We start from the raw sequence: 22,361 nt of genomic DNA on the forward strand, positions 1-22,361 counted from the left end.
GGGAGACCGACAGAAGATTTCCTCAATTAGCTCTTATCTAATGTGCTGTAAAATTGTCCCTTCTTTCTGTTCTTCCAGTCTTCTCAGTTCATACTCAATGTTTTCTACTTCCTAAGTCAATTCTACTTGAGATCCCTTCCTCTCCTGCCTCAATTCAATTTAATATTATTCTCCACTCCAGATCAATTCAAATTTGTATTTATCTCAGTACTTCCCAGTTTATTTGGTGGTTTCTCTCTCCTTAACTTGCAAATAGATAGCTTTCCCCCACCGTCTACTCCAGAATGCACGCCAAGTTTCTTGCCCATCAATCTACGTTCCATATATTTCCCCTTTCCCATCAATGCTATCTATTTATTAAAAAAGCTGACGATGAAAGACCAAGATGATCTGTGCCTTTATGCCAGATGCCTGAAGCTGTTGTATAAGCCAGTGAAGGGATGGGCTAGAAATATGTTATCGTGTCCATGGCACTGAACACCAATTAGACAGCTCTATTTATGAAAGAAAGACTGGGTAATAATTTAAAATCAGTTATGTGAATAGCAGCTTTAGAAAAGTTATTTCATTTTAACTTGAATTGTGAATTAGATTGTAAATCTGGGCAATAATTCTGTCTTCACCATTCTTCCAGGCAGTGAAGAGATTATAGGGATGGAGAACAGAAAATTCACGTAAATAATGATAAGAGAGGCTGAGAGGTGCCCTTATAGATGTTTATAAAATCATGAAGAGCATAGCGCTCCTCCAAAAGGTAGTGCTTCCAATTAAACCTGTTGGTCTATAATCTGGTGTTGTGTGATTTTTAACTTTGTACACCCCAGTCCAACACCGGCATCTCCAAGACTTGGTTTAGAGTGATATGCACCAAACACAGGCAAATCGTTTAACATGCTTGCCTTCATTGCTCAGTCCTTTGATCTTAAGAGTTGCAAAGTTAAGTTTAAATTGTATAAGACATTGGTGAGGCCTCTTCTGGAGTACTGTGTCCAGTTCTGGTCAACCAGGAAAGCTATTATTAAGCTGGAGAAAGTTCAGAAGAGATTTACTAGGATGTTGCCTAGTATGAAAGGCTTGAGTTATAAAGAAAGGCTGGATAGGCTGGGACTTTGTTCACTAGAGCGTAAGAGGTTGAGAGGTGACCTTCCACAAGTTTATAAAATGATGAGCGGTATAGATATGGTTAATGGTCAGTGCCTTTTCCCTAGAATGGGGAATTTTAAGACTAGATGGCACATTTTTAAGATGAGAGAAGAGAGACTTTAAAAAGACATGACGGGCATTTTTTTTACACAGAGGTTGGTTCGCATGTGAAATGAACTTTATGAGGTAGTGGTAGATGAGGGCCCAATTACAGCGTTTAAAAGACATTTGGATAAGTACGTGAATAGGAAAGTTTTGGAGGGATATGACCCAAGCAGGCAGGTGGGACTAGTTCAGTTTAGGATCATGTTCAGCATGGACTGATTGGTCCGAAGTGTCTGTTTCCCTGCTGTATGACTCTGTGATTCTATGACTGGGACTAGTTCAGTTTAGGAAACCTGGTTGGCATTGACAAATTGGACCAAAAGGCCTGTTTCTGTGCTGCATGAGTCTAATGTTAAAAAAAAGTATGAGTACTCTTTGAAAAAGAAAAATATACCAGAAAAAATAGAGACTTGGATTCAATTAACGTGAATTGTATACTTTAGTCAGTAAGACAACAAATAGAAACATGCATTCAAATGAAAAATTCTGAAATGTCATTGACCAGAGAGGCCTGTGAGTCCAAATATATTGTTCTCTGAAAGTGCTAGTTCTATTCGTAAAGTCATAAAAATGTCTAATCACATATTATGTATTATAACTTAGGATATAGATTGCAACAGATATTTCTTTCTTTGTAGATAGAATTTATTAATCATACAGGTATTTTCCAATCAACCTATTTAGAGATGTGAACATGTGGTACCTGAACCCAAGGCCTCTTGGTTCAGAGATAGGGCCATTACCACTGCACCACAAGAGCCCTTTATTAATCTAAAGATATTTTAAAATTGCTTTATTCAGACATATTATGACATGCCTCTACAACATGAGATTTGAACTTGGGCCTTCTGGCTCAGAGATAGGGATATTACCACTGCACCACAGGAGTCCTTTATGAATCTTCTTTTAATATGTTTCCAGAGTGGCTTTTATGTACCAATGAACATTTTTTTCACCAACAAATAACCCATTTTTTTTTCCTTGCTCTTCCATCATTAAATCACCTTTTACATGCAATTACCAATTTATATGCAAAGCTTGTCAATAGCATTAGAAATGAAGGTAAGACCAGAAGAGAGGGAGAGGACTACAATGAAAATGCATGCCAGATGGAAGGAGATACCCACAGATATCTTTAATCACTTTGTTTGGAGATGTTATGACACATCCTGGAGTAGATGAGACTTGAACCCAGTCCTCTTCTTACAAAGTTAAGTGAAAGTATAGTTTCGATCACTGAAGTAGACCAGAGACTTGCTCTCTAATTAGAACATAGAACAGTACAGCACCGTACAGGCCCTTTAGTCCTCAGTATTGTGCTGGCCTTTAATCCTATTCTAAGGTCAGACTAGCCTACATACCCTTCATTGTGCTGTCTTCTATATGCCTATCCAAGAGTCGCTTAAATGTCCTTAACGTATCTGACTTGACTACCTCTGCCGGCAGTGCATTCCATGCACCGACCACAGTCTGTGTAAAGAACCTGCTCTGACAATCTCCCCTAAACCTTCTTCCAATTACCTTAAAATTAACCCCCCTTATGATAGATATTTCTGCCCTGAGAAGTTGTCTCTGGCTATCCACTCTATCTATCCCTCTCAGTACATTGTACACCTCAATCAAATCACCTCTTTTCCTTCTTAGCTCCAATGAGAAAAGCCTTAGTTCTCTCAACCTCTCTTCATAAGACATTCCCTCCAATGCAGGCAGCATCCTGGTAAATCTCTTCTGCACCCTCTCCAAAGCTTCCATATCTTTCCTATAATTAGGCGACTAGAACTGAACACAATATTTCAAGTGTGGTCTAACCAGGGGTCTGTAGAGCTGCAGCGTAACCTCGCAGCTCTTAAACTCAATCGCCCTGCTAATGAAAGGCAATACACCAGGTGCCTTCTCAACAATCCGATCAACTTGGGTGGCAACTCTGAGGGATCTATGGACATGGACCCCATGATCCCTCAGTTCCACCACACTGCCAAGAATCCTGCCTTGAACCCTGTATTCTGCATTCAAATTTGACCTTCCAAAATGAATGACTTCACACTTCTCCAGGTTGAACTCCATCTGCCACTTATCAGCCCGGTTCTGCATCCTGTCAATGTCCCATTGCAACCTACAACACTGAACACAACTCCACCATCCTTCGTGTCATCGGCAAACTTACTAATCCACCCTTCTACTTCCTCATCCAAATCATTTATAAAACTCATAAAGATTGGAGGTCGCAGAACCGATCCTAGCGGAACACCCATGGTCACTGAACTCATGACTAAATACTTTCCATCTACCATCACCCTCTGACTTCTAAAGGCCAGCCAATTCTGTATCCAGACAGTCAAATTTCTCTGTATCACATGCCTCCATACTTTCTGAATGACCCTACCAGGGGAACCTTATCAAAGACCTTGCTGAAATCCACGTACCTACATCCACTGCTCTACCTTCATCAAAATGTTTTGTCACATTCTCAAAGAATTCAATATGTTTGTGAGGCTTGACCTGCCCCTCACAAAGCCTTGCTGACTATCTCTAATCAAATTATGATTTTCCAAGTAATCATAAATCCTGTCTCGCAGAATCTTTTCCAATACTTTGCCCACCACTAACGTAAGACTGACTAGTATGTAATTCCTAGGATTATCCCTATTCCCTATCTTGAACAAGGGAATAACGTTTGCCACCCCCCAATCATCTGGCAGTACTCCAGTGGACAGTGAGGACGCAGAGATCATAGCCAAAGGCTAAACAATCTCTTCCCTTGCCTCCTTTAGAAACCTAAGGTATATCCCATCTGGCCCAGGGAACTTATCTATCCTTATGTTTTTCAAAATTTTCAGCACATCCTCCTTCCTAACATCAACCTGTTCTAGCACATCAGTCTGTTTCACACTATCCTCAGAAACGTCAAGGTCCCTATCAGTAATGAATACTGAAGCAAAGTATTCATTAAGGACCTCCCCTACTTCCTCCAACTCCAGGCGCAAATTCCCTCCACTATCCCTGATCAACCCTACCCTCACTCTGGCCATCCTTTTGTTCCTCACATAAGTGTAGAACATCTTAGGGTTTTCCTTAATCCTACCCTCTAAAGCTTTCTCATGCCCTCCTTCTAGCTCTCCTAAGTCCATTCTTCAATTCCTTCCTGACTACCTTGTAACTGTCTAAAGCCTGTCTTACCCTTCCTCCTCTATCTTAAATAAGCTTCCTTCTTAGAGAGAGAATTAACTCTTGGTGATTTTAACCTGAGGGTCGCCATACCTCAGCCAGGATAAGAATTGAAACTTCACTGTTGGCATTGCTCTGGACTGCAAGCTAGCCATCCAGCCAATTGAGAGGTCTGATGCCCAAGGTACAAAAGTAGGAATACTACCACTGTGCCATAAGAGCCTTCTGTTAATCTTCTTTAAAATTATATTTTCTAATCAACCTGCTCAGAGATGTTATTACATACCTCTGGATCAGCTGGAGCTTGATTCTTGTTTTCCTGGATAAGAGGTACGACACTACCTCTATGTCACAAGAGCTGTTACTAATTTCTTTCCCTGCAAAATCACCTGGATTTCCAGTTAATCAATTTATGTGCAAAACCCAACATTTATTAATCGTTTAATTTCTCTCTCCAACAAATTTCCACTCTGCTCCATATTCCCAGAAATGTACACTCACTTTGCCTGTGTCTCACTCAGGATGTGTTCTATCCTAATTACTCATGAAGCTTACTGATTATGCACTTTCAATAGTGTAAAATAGAGCTTGCAAAAATTAGATGTGCTTTTTTAGTTGTACGTTTGCTAGATGACCCCAAACATGCAAAGAATTATGCTGACAACCAATTTAAGATTGTCAGTTGGGCTTACAATCAGGTGCACTTGCGTGTGTTGGTAGCTACAGACATAATACACATAATCCAGACTGAAAGAATATGTACATGCACAATGCCTGGTTTCAGCTCAAACAAAACGGGTGAAAAGCCATTTGCTGGTAATCTCAAGGCAATGCTCTGCTAATCAGAGTCAGCGGTTAACTGCCAATCATCATTAATTGGCTAATTCTTGTGAAAATGGCTCTTCCAAGCAGAGTCCATTTGCCAACCAATCAGCACTCTCTTTCTCATGTAGTATATACATTTTGGTTTTCTTTTTCAATTGGTAATCTTCAAATTGTCCAGATGAGTGCAAGATATAAAGTTTTGACATAACTGTATTTTGTTCCAGCAATAATCAATTAACCTAAACACCACCTTAACTACTTGTTACATTAACAAGTAATGAAGAGATGATGAAGTTGTTCAGTTTGGTATTAGAGTATGTTCGCAGTTTTGATGTTAGATTATGGAAAGGTAAATTGTTAAAGCTATGAAGATCCCACAGAATAGATTCACTAGGATGATACCAGAGTGATAAATTGTAGTTTTGAGGAGAGACTTGAGATGCTGAGATGGTTTCCACTGAACAGAGACACAATTGGGAAGAGACTTGTTAGAGGCTTTTGAAAATTATGTACTGTTTTGAAAGAGTGAATAGAGAACTCTAGATCCTCAGGCTATTATGTCAACCAAAAAGGATCATTGCTTTGAAATGGACACAAAATATTTGAACTTAGACATTTCTTTATGCAATGAATTATTGTAGTTTTCTCTTGTATTGTCAGATAAGATTTCTTGAGCTAATTGTTTCTTTTACTAGTTTCTATTTTTGATAGCTTTGAAAGAAAGTGGTATGTTAAATTACACCCTTGGACAAAAAGTGTAAGATTGTGTAATGACTTGTGTGATTTTAGGATTCCAAAACTACTATGACGCCTGTTCAGAAGGTTTAAAAGATGCTAACACACAACTTCAACTAGGTGGACCTGGAGATTCATGTCATCCTCCTCCACACTCGCCTATCAGTTGGGGTTTGCTAAATCACTGTTATAATGGAACCAACTTCTTTACAGGAGAAATTGGAACACGACTAGACTACATTGCTTTACACAAGAAGGTGAGTCAGGCTGAATTATTTTCAAGTTTCAGGGATAGCAAACTGTTTGAAAATTATTTTTTGGACTGCTTTTTTTAAACAATTGTTTATTATTATGTTTGTAAGTAGCTGATTGTCTTGTTGGCTTTACAATCTTCTGTAGGAGATTGGAACAAGGAACAGAAAAAAAAGTGAAATATTAGCACACCTGTTATTTCATGTGTTTACCTGTTATTTGAGAAGCTTTAATTACATGTAATCATACTGGCATAATCACAGATTCTTCACAATGGTAAATTATCTAGAATACAAATTTAGTATGTTACAGAATGAGACTACACAAGGAGTCCTGTATTTCTTTTAAAATGCTGCTACCGGTAACAAGGACTACCACAATTTCTGTCTTTCAGCCAGCTAATTGGATTGCCCATGGCTATACAAAATACAGCATATCTTAACTAGCTGGCTTGTAGGGACTATTACCCCGCCAAACGACTGCAGTAACTGAAGAGAGTTAACCGCCATCTGAAGGGAATGTGTGAATGAGCAATAAGTACTGGCAGTTAAAGCCAGAATGGTTACATTAAGTCTGCTTTCAGTTTTTTTAAATAAATTCAGATGTCAGACCTGCAATCCCTGGAATGTTTCCACAGCAAGATGCCACAATCAGTCCAAAAAGTCATTCTGCTACCACACAATTGAGGAATTTTGTGCACAAATTTTAGTGTTGATGCAACGCCAATTGAATCAAGTAGCATGTTATTTTGGTTATTCAAATTAGTTAGAGAACAGACTAATCTCAATCAGTCTGCACTTTGCAAAACTCCAACCAAATGCTCCACAATTGTGCAGCAGTTGGTGAACCGTTCTCAATGTGATAATGCCTGCACTGCAACCAATTTATGATGACCAGTCAACCTTGTAACTTTTATATGCTTGCTAGTAATGGCATGCATTCATACTCTGAGACCCTAATCTCTTTTTTTTTGAAAACCAAAGAAATATATAGCCTTTTAAATGAATTACTTAGAAACTTAACCACCCAAATATCTCTGCTGCTTTTACCATATAATGCTTCGGACAAAGTCGACTAGCTAAGCAGTTAGCACCCTTTCCTCTTCCATAATAAATTGTTGTTATCTTTTGAAATTTGGTAATCTTGTATTGTCCTAACAAATGCAAGATTAAAAAACAAATTTCCAACATATCGCTCTTTTCTACAATATTCAAGCACCAAATAACAATGAATTAAATCTGTGAGACATCCTTTCCATGCCTGACGTATCGTAATCGATGTCCCAAAGCTGAATACAGTACTGTACTCCAATTGGAATTTACCAAGGCTGTGTATAAAAAGCATAACATCACCCCCCCCACCCCCAACCCATTGTATCATATTCCAACATTTGAGATTGTCTAATAGTTTATTTTAATTACATTTTATTACTATACATTAGCTTTAAGTTAATACTGTAAATTGATTTCCTTTCCTTTTCCAAAGCAGTGGACCTTTCCTCTATCAAGCTGTCAGAAATTGAGATTTTCTTTGATTGTTCAGGATCATTCACAACTTCTCACATACCAAAAGTCTGCCCATATGCAGCAAGATCTGGATAGCGTTCAGGCTTGGACTGAGAAGTGGCAAGTGACATTCACACTATCAAGCTATAATCATCTCTAACAGGAGAAAATGTAGCTAACTCTTATATTCATGGGCATTAACATCTCTGAGTTAACATCAAACAGCCACTTGGGCTTTCCAATCACCAGAAGCTGATCTGGACTAACTATGTAAACATGGTAACTACAAGATTAGGTCAGAGTTAAGAATTCTATAATGAGTAAATCATTTCCCGACTCTCTTCAGCCTGCCCACCAAGCACAAGTCTTGAGTGTGATGGAGTACCCCCCACTTGCCTGAATGAGTGCAACTACAATTAACACTCAAGACACTCAACATCATCCAGGCCAAAACAGTCTGTTTAATTTGCACCTCATCCAGCATCTTGAACAATTATTCTGCGCACCACCAATGCTCAGTGCCAGTAGAGTTAACCATCAGAAAAATTCAATGCAACATATCACCAAGATCTGTTTGAAGGCACCTTCTAAACCCATAAACTCGACCATTTCAAAGGAAGAAGGGCAGGAAATGCATGGGAACACTATAATCTGCAAGTTCACCTCCAAGCTACACACATCCTGACTTGGAACTATAGATTGACATTTCTTAACTGTCATAGCATCAAAATCCTGGAACTTCTTTCTGGGCATTACTTTGAATGTACCTGCACAGCATGGATTGCACTGGGTCAAGACAATGTGTGTATCTTGTAAATAAATAAAGAGAAGCTGCTGGTTACTAGATGCGAGAAACTTCTCCAAGTTGCTGTTTAGCAAAGAGACCTATAATTCTGATCCTCAAGAATTTTGTAAGTTTCAATAAGTTCTTCCTTATTTATTAAATAGTGAAGTGAGATTTTCAAGTTTCAATCCAAATGCCGACTTCAGTATTTCAGTATCATTACAAGATATTTTCAATTTCCGAACCTCCTTCTTTTAGTAATAGTTCTTTTAGCATGCTGATATGGAATACCTTCAGATTTTAGAGAAATGACCTGTTTTAAGTCCTAATATTTTCTCTGTTACTTCTTAAAGTTACATTAAATCCAGGAAGTTTTCTCTTTTTCTTAATATTAGGTGCCCCTATACTTTGCCATAAGACCAGAGGCAAGCAGAACTAGGCCATCCAGTCCACCAAGTCTGCTCTGCCATTCAATGAGATCAAACCTGATATGATTATCCTCAACTCCACTTTCTGCTTTTTCCCTATAACAGTTGATTCCTTTACTGATTAAAAATCTGACAATCTCAGCACCGAAGATATTGAATGACCCAGCCTCAGCAGCCCTCTGTGGTGAAGAATTCCACAGATTCTTAATCTCCAAGAGAAGAAATTCCTCCTCTTAAATGTCTTAAATGTGCAACCCTTTATTCTTACATAATGCTCTCTGGTCCTAGACTTTCCCACAAGGGTAAACAACCTTTCCACATCTACCCTGTCAACTCCCCTCAGAATCGTGAATGTTTCAATAATGTCTCATTTGAACTAGTAGAGGCCCAATCTACTCAACCTTTCCCAGGAACATAGGAACAGTAGTAGGCCATTCAGCACCTCGAGCCTATTCTGCCAATCAGTGAGATCGTGGCTGAACTTCACATACTTGACTTTGGCACATATCCCTTAGTACTTCTACTGTTCTACTGTCCCTCTGTAGTTGTATTAGCTCACTGAACTTTCTCTAGACTGTCTCCAATGTCTGTATTTCTTTCCTTAAATAAAACTGTTCATAGTACTCCAGATGTGATCTATCTAGTGTCTTGATAGTTTTAGCAAAATCTGCATACTTCTAAAGTCCATTTCCTTTGAACTTGGTTACTAACTTTTTGTGATTCATGGATGAGATTCCTAAATTTCGCTGTTCTGTGGCTTTCTGTAGTCTTGCTCCATTTAAATAATGTTTGGCTCCTCTATTCATCCTGCCTAATTGCATCCCTCACATTATATTCCATCTGCCAAGTTTTTGCCCACTCGTTTATTTGACTATGTTCCTCAGCAGATGTTTGGTACCTCCCTATCAACCTCATTACTTGCCTTTCCACTTATTTTTGTGCCATCTGCAAATTTGGCTGTAGTGCATTCACTTTTCTCATCCGGTATATATTGTGAACAATTGTGGCCCCATCATTGGTCTCTGTGACACTCTACTAGTTACAGACTGCCATCCTGAAAATGCCCTCCTTATCCCAATTCTGTCTTCCACTAGGTAGCCAATCCTCTATCTAAGCACGGTGGCTCAGTGATTAGCACTGCTGTCTTACAGCACCAGGGTCCCAGGTTCAATTCCAGCCTCAGGTGACTGTCTGTGTGGAGTTTGCACATTCTCCGTGGGTTTCCTCCAGGCGCTCCGGTTTCCCCTCTCAGTCCAAAAATGTGCAGGTTAGGTGAATTGGCTAAGCTAAATTGCCCGTAGTGTTAGGTGCATTAGTCAGAGGGAAATGGGACTGAGTGGTTTACTCTTTGGAGGGTTGGTGTGGACGTATTGGGCCGAAGGGCCTGTTTCCACACTGTAGGGAATCTAATCTAATCTAATCTAATCATTACCTCAAAAGCCTGGGGCTGCTCTTAAGTAATGTAATATGTCGAACATTATCAAAAGCCTTCTGAAAATCCAATATATTGATATTGATGAGTGAGGCACCATCAGCTAATTTAGACATTTTTCATATTACAATGGCGAACAGCCTGTTTAGTGGCAAAAGCAAATACAACCTCTTTGGTGTTTCCTTCCCTTTCCTGTTGTCCATTAAAACTTATAGTTAATAACTGGTTGAATGCTTTATAACATTTGCTGCTTACACATTCAAAACTGAGAAGATTGAGTATCCTGATTGGCATTAAGGAAAGAGTAGTAATCATTCAGACATCATTATATTATTATGTGGTGCTAAGGAAATTTGGCTTCTGAGGTTTCACTCATGATCATGTATCTGGGGACTGCACAGGATGTTTTCCTATGACCATTATCAGTTTGAGAGGCATCGTAATGCAGTCTATCTTTTTGAGCACCCCCCCCTCCATCATCATTCATTATTGGAGGTGGTGGGGAGAGTTTTTGGTTCCTCCTCTTTGGGGTACCTGCTGACATCATCTCGTCTGCTTGAGAGAAAGTAGCACCTGAAGTGAGGTTCCTCACCCCTCCTCTGGCTTTGCACATTGAAAAACAGGTTTGCAGGCATTTCTATCAGTCACTGAGCATTTTGATGATCCTGGCCCTCAATGGTGGCCATCAACCCTAAGGTTAGTGTACTCCTTAGACTTTCAATTCAGTTTACTGAGCTCTCTCCGATAATGCACTGGTTAGATTTTTCCTGCACATTCCACCAGCTCCGACTTTCACCTCAGTCGACTCTTTTTATTGATTAGATGTGGCAGCACATTCTGGTGAGTGCATTACAGGCACACCTCCATAGCTGGTTGAAGAAGAAATGCCCAAGTCCCTGCTACTCAGAAAAGTGTCAAACCTTCAATTCAGTTTACTGAGCATCTCAGACAAACCTGTCTACTGTTCCTGTGACTGTCCATTTGCACAAAGTTATGAATGGCTGATGCCATTGGTTCATCTTCCTGGGGCTGAGAGGATGCCTGATCCCTGGCACTTGTCTGAGTAGCAGAGATCTGGACATTTTCTCTTCAGCTCACTGTGGAGATGTGCCATTAATGCACTACCTGAATGAGCTGCTGCATCTATTCTACAAAAATAGCCCACTGAGGTCAAAGAGTAGCTGGAACGTGCAAGACAAGTCTAACCGGTGCATTGTCTGAGAGAATTCAGCTCCTTCTTCAGAAGTGGAAATAGATCTGATGCAGTAAAAGGATGGCCGCTTTGGAGCGGAGACTATGTTGGCTCCGCTGATGCCTGCATAAGAAAAATGTGGCTGCTTGTGCAGCTTAAGAATACATTCACATTTGTTGCAGTAGGAGGGGAGTGCAGCACAGCACAACAAAGCCTAATTGATTGCCTGGGCACATAGGTCTCTGCATCCCCATGAGTGGTCACAGTCCTTTCACATCCATCAGAATTCTATCTGCACTTCCACACATGTCATTTACTGAATCCGTTGCTTCTGATGCGGTCTCCTTTACATTGGAAGACTGGACGCCTACTTGCAGAACGCTTCAGAGAACATCTCTGGGACACCTGCACCAACCAACCCCACCACCCTGTGACCGAACACTTCAACTCCCCCTCCCACTCCGCCGAGAACATGCAGGTCCTGGGCCACCTCCATCGCCAAACCCTAACTACCTGAAGTCCAGAGAAGAATGTCTCATCTTCCACCTTGGGACCTACCAACCATACAGGACCAGTGTGGATTTCACCAGTTTCCTCATTTCCCCCCCACCTCACCTTATCCTAGATCCAACCTTCCAACTTTGCACTGCTCTCATGACCTGTCCTACTTGTCCATCTTCCTTCCCACCTACCCGGTCCACTCTCCTCTCTGACCTATCACCATTACCCCCACCTCCATCTACCTATTACACTCTCAGCTATCTTCCCCCAGCCCTACCCCCATCCCATTTATCTCTCGATCCCCTTGGCTCACAGGCCTCATTCCTGATGAAAGGCTTTTACCCAAAATGTTGATTCTCCTGCTCCTCAGATGTTGCCTGACCTGCTGTGCCTTTCCAGCACCACACTCTCAACTCTGATCTCCAGCATCTGCACTCCTCACTTTCTCCACAGTCCTTTACTGTCAGTTTGAGGCTCATCTCGTAGTGGTAAGCGTAAGAATGTTAGCTATTGTGCCACCCATCTTTGCTTTCTCCTTGACAGTTTCTCTTGCAATGCAGCAAAAAGAGCAATTCAGTGAAAGTAGCTAGAAGAACTGTTAGTGGTGGTACAGGAGGTATCCCTGGTAAGTGAGCAGGGATATCCCTGGTAAGTGAGCAGGAAGTGCAAAGGGCATAAAGTGTTAGCAGCTTTAGAAAATTAGGTGGGTAAGAACAGTGAGTGCCACTCACTTTATGAGCCATAGCCTTAGTGCCACCTTCCCCTGCAACCGCAGGAGGTGCAAGACTTGCGCCCATACCTCCCCCCTCACCTCCCTCCAAGGCCAGAAAGGAAACTTCCATATCCGCCACAGATTCACCTGTATCTCCACACATATCATCTATTGCATCCTCTGCACCCGATGTGGCCTCCTCTATATTGGGGAGACAGGCCGCCTACTTGCGGAGCGTTTCAGAGAACACCTCTGGGACACCCGGACCAACCAACCCAACCACCCTGTAGCTCAACATTTCAATTCCCCCTCCCACTCCACCAAGGATATGCAGGTCTTTGGACTCCTCCATCGTCAGACCACAGCGAAACGACGGTTGGAGGAAGAATGCCTCATCTTCCGGCTAGGAACCCTCCAACCACAAGGGATGAACTCGGATTTCACCAGTTTCCTCATTTCCCCTCCCCCCAGCCTGTCTCAGTCAAATCCATCAAATTCAGCACCGCCTTCCTAATCTGCAATCTTCTTCCCGACCTCTCCGCCCCCACCCCAGTCTGACCTATCACCCTCACCTTGACCTCTTTCCACCTATCACATTTCCGACGCCCCTCCCCCAAACCCTCCTCCCTATCTTTTATCTTAGCCTGCTGGACCAACTTTCCTCATTCCTGAAGAAGGGCTAATGCCCGAAACGTCGATTCTCCTGTTCCCTAGATGCTGCCTGACCTGCTGCGTTTTTCCAGCAACACATTTCCATCCCTTAGTGATAATAGTCAAGCACTACAGTGCAAAGGGCAGTTCCTGACCTGCAGCATTTGACGAGGTGTGCATTAGAAGGTTCTAGCAGTAATGAGCACTTCTGTCACTGCTGCTGCAATGATTGGATGACAAGGACAATGTAGAACCTGAATGCATAATTAATGAAGTGAACAGCAGACAATTGCATGACAAAAGTTGCCAATTGTGGCAGAAAGTCCTCTGTGAAACACCATTGGCAAAAAATGGGAACATTCAACCCCAAATAATTTGGGGGTTTTTTTGCAATTTGGTTGCTGCGATAGTCAGTCATTGAACATATTCAGAAGACCCTGGAACCCCGGAGGCTGAGGGTGACCCTTATAGAGGTTTATAAAATTATGAGGGGCATGGATAGGATAAATAGACAAAGTCTTATCCCTGGGGTGGGGGGGTCCAGAACTAGAGGGCATTGGTTTAGGGTGAGAGGAGAAAGATATAAAAGGACGCAGAGGTTGGTATGTGTATGGAATGAGCTGCCAGAGAAAGTGGTGGAGGCTGGTACAATTGCAGTGGTGGAGGCTGGTACAATTGCAACATTTAAAAGGCATCTGGATGGGTATATGAATAGGAAGATAGGGTTGGGATATCTGGTCGGCATGGACGGGTTGGACCGAAGGGTCTGTTCCCATGCTGTACATCCCTATGACTCTATGACAAAAAAATGTTACGTATTTATAAGACAACATATAAGACCTTATAATAAACAGCGAAAATAAAGATTCAGTCTTTTTCTCCAGTAATATCCTTTCCAGATACTAAGTATCACTCCTCATTTCTTATCAAACTGACAAGACCACAAGCATTTTGTTTCTCTGAATTTCTGCATATTCACTTGATATCTGTTTCTCTCCAAGATATGGACTCACTGACTCTTCTCACTGAACTTTAATCAGAGTTTGTGGACTTTCCATCTCTGAGTAGTAAAGCTCAATTGAACAAACACTTCACCAATTACACAGAACACTACAGCCCAGGAGCAGACCTTTTGGTCCACCATTCTCACCAGACAGACAGTCAATCAAGTTAAGTTACATAATTTCTTGCAAGTGCTGTTTTGACCAGCTTCACAGAACTGAAAACTAAAACCTAATTTATCTGTACTTCAAAACCCAAAGTCCTAAATAAAAAGAGAATATTATAGTTCCTCATCATACTTTCAGGGAAGAGTATTGCCTGGAAAGCAACAAGAATTAAAGGAAAATATTGCAGAGATCTGATTTTTAAAAAAATTACATTCTTTAAATGAACTCTAAAAGAGAAGGACAAAAATTGAATTAATTTTTTCCTTCGGTTCAACTTCTAATCTGTGCACAGACTGCACTAAGATTAGAGCAGGGAGCAGCAGACGTTAGATGGAGAATTAATTAAATTTTCAATTCAGGAGGACAGCAGAAAGGAGCAGCTTTGTTACATTGCATTAGACTGAAGAGAAAGATAACAGTATGAAAGCCAGTGGAGATTCATAGAGGCAGGCTATTGAAAACTCAGAGTCATATTTACAGACTAACCATTGGTATACCATAAAGCGGTTATCTTCCTCTTTCCATTGTAGAGGAGACCATGTTATGAGCAGCAAGTACAGAATATTGATTGAAAGAATTTTCATGTAAATTGCTTTGTTACCTGACCATGGGCAATGAAGAAAGGATTTTAAAGGGGTCCAAGTCCATGGTGAAGAAGAGATAGTTAGGGCCAGGAATTTGCAAACTGTTAAAACGACTGAGGGCATTGAAAGAATTTTGGACGTACGTGGATAGAGACTGGGAGAAAATATTGAGACAAGAAATGAGTTAATTGCGATAGTAGTGAATGAAACAATAGGTATCCCAAGACAGTTGTTTGTGAATTTTGGGAGAGATCGTTTACGTTTGCAAGAGTTACAGACGATGTCACTATGGGGCTTTGATGAGAACTGTTTTGGAACTGGGACAGAGATGGAAAGCTGATTCAAAAAATTCAGATGTGGAGTTCTAGGAAATATTTCGAAGGTGATGTTGGGGGGGAAGGGAGAGTGAAAATGGGTCAATAGATGGCAAGAATAGTGTTGTCAAACCTTTTTTTAAAAGACAAAGACAATGACAGCAAATTGAAGGAAGGAGAGACAGTATTTGACCTGTTAATAATGTGAGCAGTATATCTGCCAGGAATGTAATTTACTAGAAATAGGGTCAAGGGGTTTGTGGTGAGTCTCATGGACACAATGAGCTCAGAGATGGCATAAGGGTGGATGGGGGTAAAGAAGAGTGGTTTGAGAAGATAGTTTGCAATAGAAGGAAAAACTGGGGTTATCTTTGCATTTCAGGGGGTTCATGGATTAGGCAAAATTTTTGGCAGATGAGGAAGACTTCATAGTTATGTGGTAGTTAATAGATAAACAAGTTGTCCACTATTTCTATTTAAGTGTGAATCCTTTGGACATAGGAGATTGGAGATGAGGGCCATTTCAGAATGAGATAGAATAATAGCTTTATCAGGGACCAGGGTGGCATGGTAGAAATGAGTGTACAGTTCAAATACTCTGTAGCTGGAGAAATACCCAAATTAACAAAAGTAAAAGAGTGGGATGATGGGATTTTGGAAGCACTTCTAAGTGAAGTGAGTTAAATTGGGATTTGGAGGACAGAGTTTAGGAAGAGAAAATATCAATTGGAGTTCAGGAACAAGAGTGTGGTGCTGGAAAAGCACAGTAGGTCAGGCCGCATCCAAGGAGCAGGCGAATCAATGTTTTGGACATAAGCCCTCCCTCAGGACTTCAGGAAGCCTCATACTGGGCTGAAGTTGATAGAACATAGAACAATACAGCGCAGTACAGGCCCTTCGGCCCTCGATGTTGCGCCGATCCAAGCCCACCTAACCTACACTAGCCCACTATCCTCCATATGCCTATCCAATGCCCGCTTAAATGCCCATAATGAGGGAGAGTCCACCCTGCTACTGGCAGGGCATTCCATGAACTCACGACTTGCTGAGTAAAGAACCTACCCCTAACATCTGTCCTATACCTACCCCCCTTAATTTAAAGCTATGCCCCCTTGTAATAGCTGACTCCATACGTGGAAAAAGATTCTCACTGTTGACCCTATCTAAACCCCTAATCATCTTATACACCTCTATCAAGTCACCCCTAAACCTTCTTTTCTCCAATGAAAACAACCCCAAGTGCCTCAGCCTTTCCTCATACGACCTTTCTACCATACCAGACAACATCCTGGTAAACCTCCTCTGCACCCGTTCCAGTGCCTCCACATCCTTCTTATAGTATGGCGACCAAAACTGCACACAATACTCCAGATGTGGCCGCACCAGAGTCTTATACAACTGCAACATGACCTCAGTACTCCGGAACTCAATTCCTCTACCAATAAAAGCCAGTACGCCATATGCCTTCTTCACCGCACTATTTACCTGGGTGGCAACTTTCAAAGATTTGTGTACATGGACACCAAGATCCCTCTGCTCATCCACACTACCAGGTATCCGACCGTTAGCCCAGTACCCCATCTTTTTATTACACTTACCAAAGTGAATCACCTCACACTTAGCTGATGTATGTTGTATGAAGTTAACATGGAACATCAATAAGTTGTTGCCCAAATAGGAGACAGGCTAAGTGAACTGCAGATATTGTTTGATGGTAGAGCACAGGAGGATGCATTGCTCAAGGTATTTCTGTGTGCATGAAATCAGCTGCTGGGCAGTTAGGTGGTAGTAAATTTGAAAATCACCATAAAACACCAAAACCGCAGAAGAATGTACTGTGGTACATTTGAGTCAATCTCTAACCAAAAGCAGAATGTACCAAGAGCCAAAAATAATAAAATGTATCCACTATTCAGAAATTGAAACATTGGAAGAACAAAACTTGGGTATAAAGTGCACAAGGTGGCAGAATAATGGTCAAGGATAAAGATGCAGATAAAGGTGTTGAGGTGGTCCAAAGAAGTTTAAAAATAATTTATTTTCCAATGGATGGTCACACAATTATTAGAACCTGTTTATCAATTTGAAATCGTGTTGGTAGCTGTCTACGTTGAGTAACTGAGTATATTTGGAAATGAATTGTCTAGTTCTGGACTGACTTGAATTAATAGACTGAAATGATTACTTTGCCTTTTAACATTTAACTTAGATGTCCATTAAACCTAACCAGATTTGATTTTGTTTTAACCAATTGTTAATATTTAAAGATCCTGTTGTTTTGTTATTTAACGTGCCTCTTATAATCAAAAAGCTTTAGTATGATATCTTTAAATACGCATTACTTGCAAGCAAAGTTCAAATTTTCCAACTTGAATATTTCTGAAGAAGTAAAATTAAAATAACTAACTGTGAAGGTCAGATCAAAGTTAAAAATCACACAACACTAGGTTATAGTCATGTAAGCTACTTGACAAAGGAGCAACACTCCAAAGGCTTGTACTTTGAAATAAGTCTTTTGATATATAGCCTGGTGTTGTGTGATTTTTTCACCCCAGTACAACATCAGCACTTCTACACAATGTCAGAACAAACATAGCATGAAAATCAACATGGATCTTTAAAAAAAAATTAATGGCTGACTCACAAGGTAACTTCTCATCTGATTTTCTATTGCATCTCTTCTGTTATGATGCTAAAGTCCTCCTCTCTAAGAATTCTGTCAACGTCTGTTACAAAACAGAATAACCATACCATCATTCAATTCACAAATGTTACATATAACTGCATAAATAATCATGCTGTTATTGTGAACAATGACATTTGCAAGATGTACAAAGTTAAAAATCACACAACCAGCTTATAGTCCAACAGGTTTATTTGGAAGCACTAGCTTTTGGAGATGCAAGATGGTTATGTTTAAAGATATCTCTCCAAGCTAAAGGTACAACAAAGTGTTCAGGATGGAGAGATGATGGTCATACTAAACTATTATCCAGACATAGGCTCATATGATCGGGTTGTCATAGAAAAAGAAAGCCAAACTGAAACCCAATAACACAGAAAAGGATCAAGTTCCTTTTGGGCACACACACACTGAGACAAAAAGAGCAGGAAAAGATTGTTGATGAGAGCTTGTTTTCTGTTTTGAATACATGAATACAGATCAGATTGCACTTTCAGCGATTCAAGGAACAAGGAGTTGCTGAGCTATATTTTGCTGGTAAAATCTGGATCTGAAGTACTCAGGCCAAGTAAAATGATTTTCAAAGCACACTAAAAAATTCAACCAGTGTTTGCAGGGAGAAGTGAGCCTGATGGAAAGATGGGAGTAACTTGAGACATAATCTTTTTAGTTACACATTTGTGAGTTCAGCAGTGCATAACACAATACCTGGTCATTTACAAAAGTTATTTCATGCAAATAATTTACAAAAGTTATTTCATGCAAAGCTACCTTTTTTTAATAGTAGTGATAGTGGCAGGTGTAGATGATAGTATAAATTTGCAAACTGATATCGATAGACTAAGTGAACAGATAAAACTGTAGCAGATTGATTTTGATGTAAGCAAATAAGGTATTCATTTTGGACTGACCAAGCATAGATCAGGGTACTTCCTAGATGGTATGCAGTTAAAAGAATGGCATGGATCTTTAAAATGGCGCTAGCAAGTGCAGAAAATAACCAGGAAAGCTAATGGAATGCTGAAGTTATGCTATAGTTATACAAAACATTGGTTAGACCCCACTTGTAGTATTATGAGCAGATGGCCTTGGGGGGAGTACAACATAGCTTTATAAAAATGATACCTGGACTTCAGGGGTTAAGTTGTGAGGACAGGTTATATCTGTTTCTCTTGAATTCAGAAGGTTAAGGGGTTGATCTGATCAAAGTCTTCAAGATGTTAAAAGGAAACGGCAGGGTAAATAAAAATAAACAATTTTTCTTGGGAATTCTAGACTAAGGGTCATAGCTTGAGAATTAGGGTCAGATGATTCAGGAGAGCTGTTAGAAAGCACTGCTACACATAAAGGGTTAAACAGATTTATAACTCTCTTCCACAAAAGGCAGTGGATGCTGGAGCAGTTGTTAATTTTAAACTGCAAGAGATAAATTTTTGTTGAGCAAAGGTATTAAGAGATGTAGGCCAAAAGCAAATATATGGAGTTAGACCATCGATCAGCCATGATCTTGTTGAATGGTGGATAGGTTCCATGGGCTGAACTGCCTACTCCTGGTTCTTTGTACTTACAAATAACAGAGAGGTGCAAAAATTATATCGTAGTTACAATAGAAGACATTAATTACCTGAAAAAAAGATGTGACTAGTAGTGATGTAAAATGCAGAGAAGGGCAAGAATTTCTAAAGCATGTTCAAGATAATATTTTACAGCAATATTTTACACCCAATTGACAAGACAGACATTACGAGGCCTGGTTCTTGAGAATGAAATGGACCAAGTATAAAAAATCTCGAGAGAAATATTTAGTAGACATTGATAATCATATCATTAGCTGGGAGGAAAATCGGTCTTCAAACTGGGTAAGGATGAACCTGAGCAAAATAAATTGGAATTACAGACTGGCAGGCAAGACTGTAACTGAACAGTGCAGCTTTAAAGAAAAGATCATTTGGGAATTGTCAAGATACATTTCTACTACGGAGAAGGTAGAACAAACCAATCCAGAGCTCCCTGGGTGACGACAAAGAGGTGGAGATTAGGGTGGAAACTATAACAGTTAGTACAGCTGAGAGTCAAGAAGGGTCAGAGGTGAATAGGCAAATGTAATCAGAAAAGCAAAGAAAAAAATATAAGATGAAACTGGCAAAGGGAACTTAAATCTTTCATAGACACACGAATGGGGTGTTAAAAGGAGGATTGGAGCTGATTTGGTATCAAAATGGGGGGATTTTCAAGTGGATAAAGGACATGGTTGAGATATTAATGAATACTTTGCATCTGCCTTTACAAAGAAGAAGATACTGAGCTGACCATGGAAAACAAAGTTTCATTTCAAGGATTTTAAAACTAAATTAAAAAAATGAAAGATCTGGGATGTTGGAAATCAGAAACAAGAACAGTAATTGCTGGAACTCAGCAGATCTGACAGTATCTATGGAGAAAAGCAGAGTTAACGTTTTGGGTCCAATGATCCTCCTTCAGAATTATTCTCTAGAATTCAGAAGGTTTAGGGGTGTGTTCTGAAGAAGGGTTGCTGAATTTGCTGTTTTTGTTGCTTTTACATTGTTTATTACAGTAAAGGCCTTAAAAATGTAACCTTGTATAATCGTTCCAGTCCCTAGAAATTGAATAACTGTAAAAATTATTGGTCTCTTTGTGGAATTGTAATATAACTTCTATTTAGGAAATAGTGTCCAGGTGGTGGAAACAGTGAGGAACACTGAGATTGGAAGGGAAAGGGATGATTAAATAGCTACAATGTTTTGTTATTTGGAAATTAGATCATTTATATTCTCTTACAAGTTTCCAGTAAATTGCTGATCATGGCAGACTTCAGAGGTCAGCACAGCTACGGAGTTATTAGAGGAAAATTAGAGGCAATGCTGGAGGCCACATTTAAATTTTTCTGTCATTTGGTGAGTCAGTGAGTAAATGTCAGAAAGATGAGGTTTCAGACAACAGTAAACTTCATTTTTAGAAAAGGATCTAGTCAATAAATCACTAATGTAAATGAGTAATTACACACGCATGCATGCGGACATATGCATACACATGTACACGTACTCTCTCTTACCCAAATCCTCCTTCACACATTGTCCTTCACATATTCTCTGCCTTACCCTCTTTCTTCCTGTCTCCTCCCCACTCTCACTTTGTTTCCTCCCTCCCTGTCTGCCTTTTAACCCCTCTCACTCCCACAGTCTCTTTCAGCCTCCCTTACACTTTCTCACACCCAACCAATGATGGGACAATGGCTCAGTGGTTAGCACTGCTTCGCAGCGCCAGGGACCAGGCAACTGTCTGTGTAGAGTTTGCACATTCTCCCCATGTCTGTGTGGGTTTCCTCCTGGTGCTCTGGTTTCCTCTCTCAGTCCAAACATGAGCGGATTAAGTGGATTGGCCGTGGTAAATTGCCCCGTAGCATTCAGGGATGTGCAGTGTAGGTGGGTTAATCATGAGATATGCGGGCTAACAGGAATAGGGTAAGGGGGTGGGTCTAGGTGGAATGCTGTTTGGAGAGTCGGTGTAGACTTGATGGGCTGAATCGCCAGCTTCCACACCATTAGAATTCTATAATTCATTCTATGAATCACCCTCTCTCTTCCTCTCTTTCTTTCTTTCTGTCTCTCTCTGTCTGTCTGTCTCTCACTCTCTTACACACACACACACTCACTCCCTTAGTCTCTCACATTCATCTGCGCGGTCCCTCACAGTCTCAACCTTACCATTCCTCGCACACTGTCTCTCCCACCCTTCACTCACATTCTTTCCTTTCTGCACCCACAAGATCTCTGACTTTTTCCTACACACTCAATCTCGCCCTCCTTCATACTTTTTCCTTTCCTCATTTCTTCCTTACCTTACACTCTTTCTCCTTATCTCCCTGCCCCACTCTGTCTCTTTACTCCTTCCTTCAAACTTTCTCTCTTTCCATCCCTCAAACTCTCTCACCTGCTCCCACTTCTTGCACTCAATCTCCCCTTCCCCGCTTGTGCTCTCTCTCCTCCTGCACTAGCCCTTCCTCATTCAGACCCACCCTCCCAGTCTCACTCCCTCATACACGTTCTTTCTGCTCTATTAGATACTGTCCCAATCTCTCTTTCTCCCTCCCTCAAACACTCTCTCTCACTCTTTCTCTTTCTCTCTCTTTCCCTTTACACAATCTCTCACTTCCATGCATG

General features: G+C 40.6%; 1 protein-coding gene across 3 annotated transcripts in view; it reads left to right on the forward strand.

The window, feature by feature from the left end:
* The window catches only part of idua (alpha-L-iduronidase), a 262,582-nt gene that overhangs the window by 149,261 nt on the left and 90,960 nt on the right, over nucleotides 1-22,361 (forward strand). For all 3 annotated transcript variants that reach the window (XM_043674018.1, XM_043674019.1, XM_043674020.1), the window contains one exon: nucleotides 6,028-6,230. In XM_043674018.1, the coding sequence (XP_043529953.1) occupies nucleotides 6,028-6,230 (203 nt within the window). The remainder of the gene's footprint in view (nucleotides 1-6,027; nucleotides 6,231-22,361) is intronic.

Source organism: Chiloscyllium plagiosum, chromosome 32 (assembly GCF_004010195.1).
Source record: "Chiloscyllium plagiosum isolate BGI_BamShark_2017 chromosome 32, ASM401019v2, whole genome shotgun sequence".
Classification (NCBI taxonomy): Eukaryota; Metazoa; Chordata; class Chondrichthyes; order Orectolobiformes; family Hemiscylliidae; genus Chiloscyllium; species Chiloscyllium plagiosum.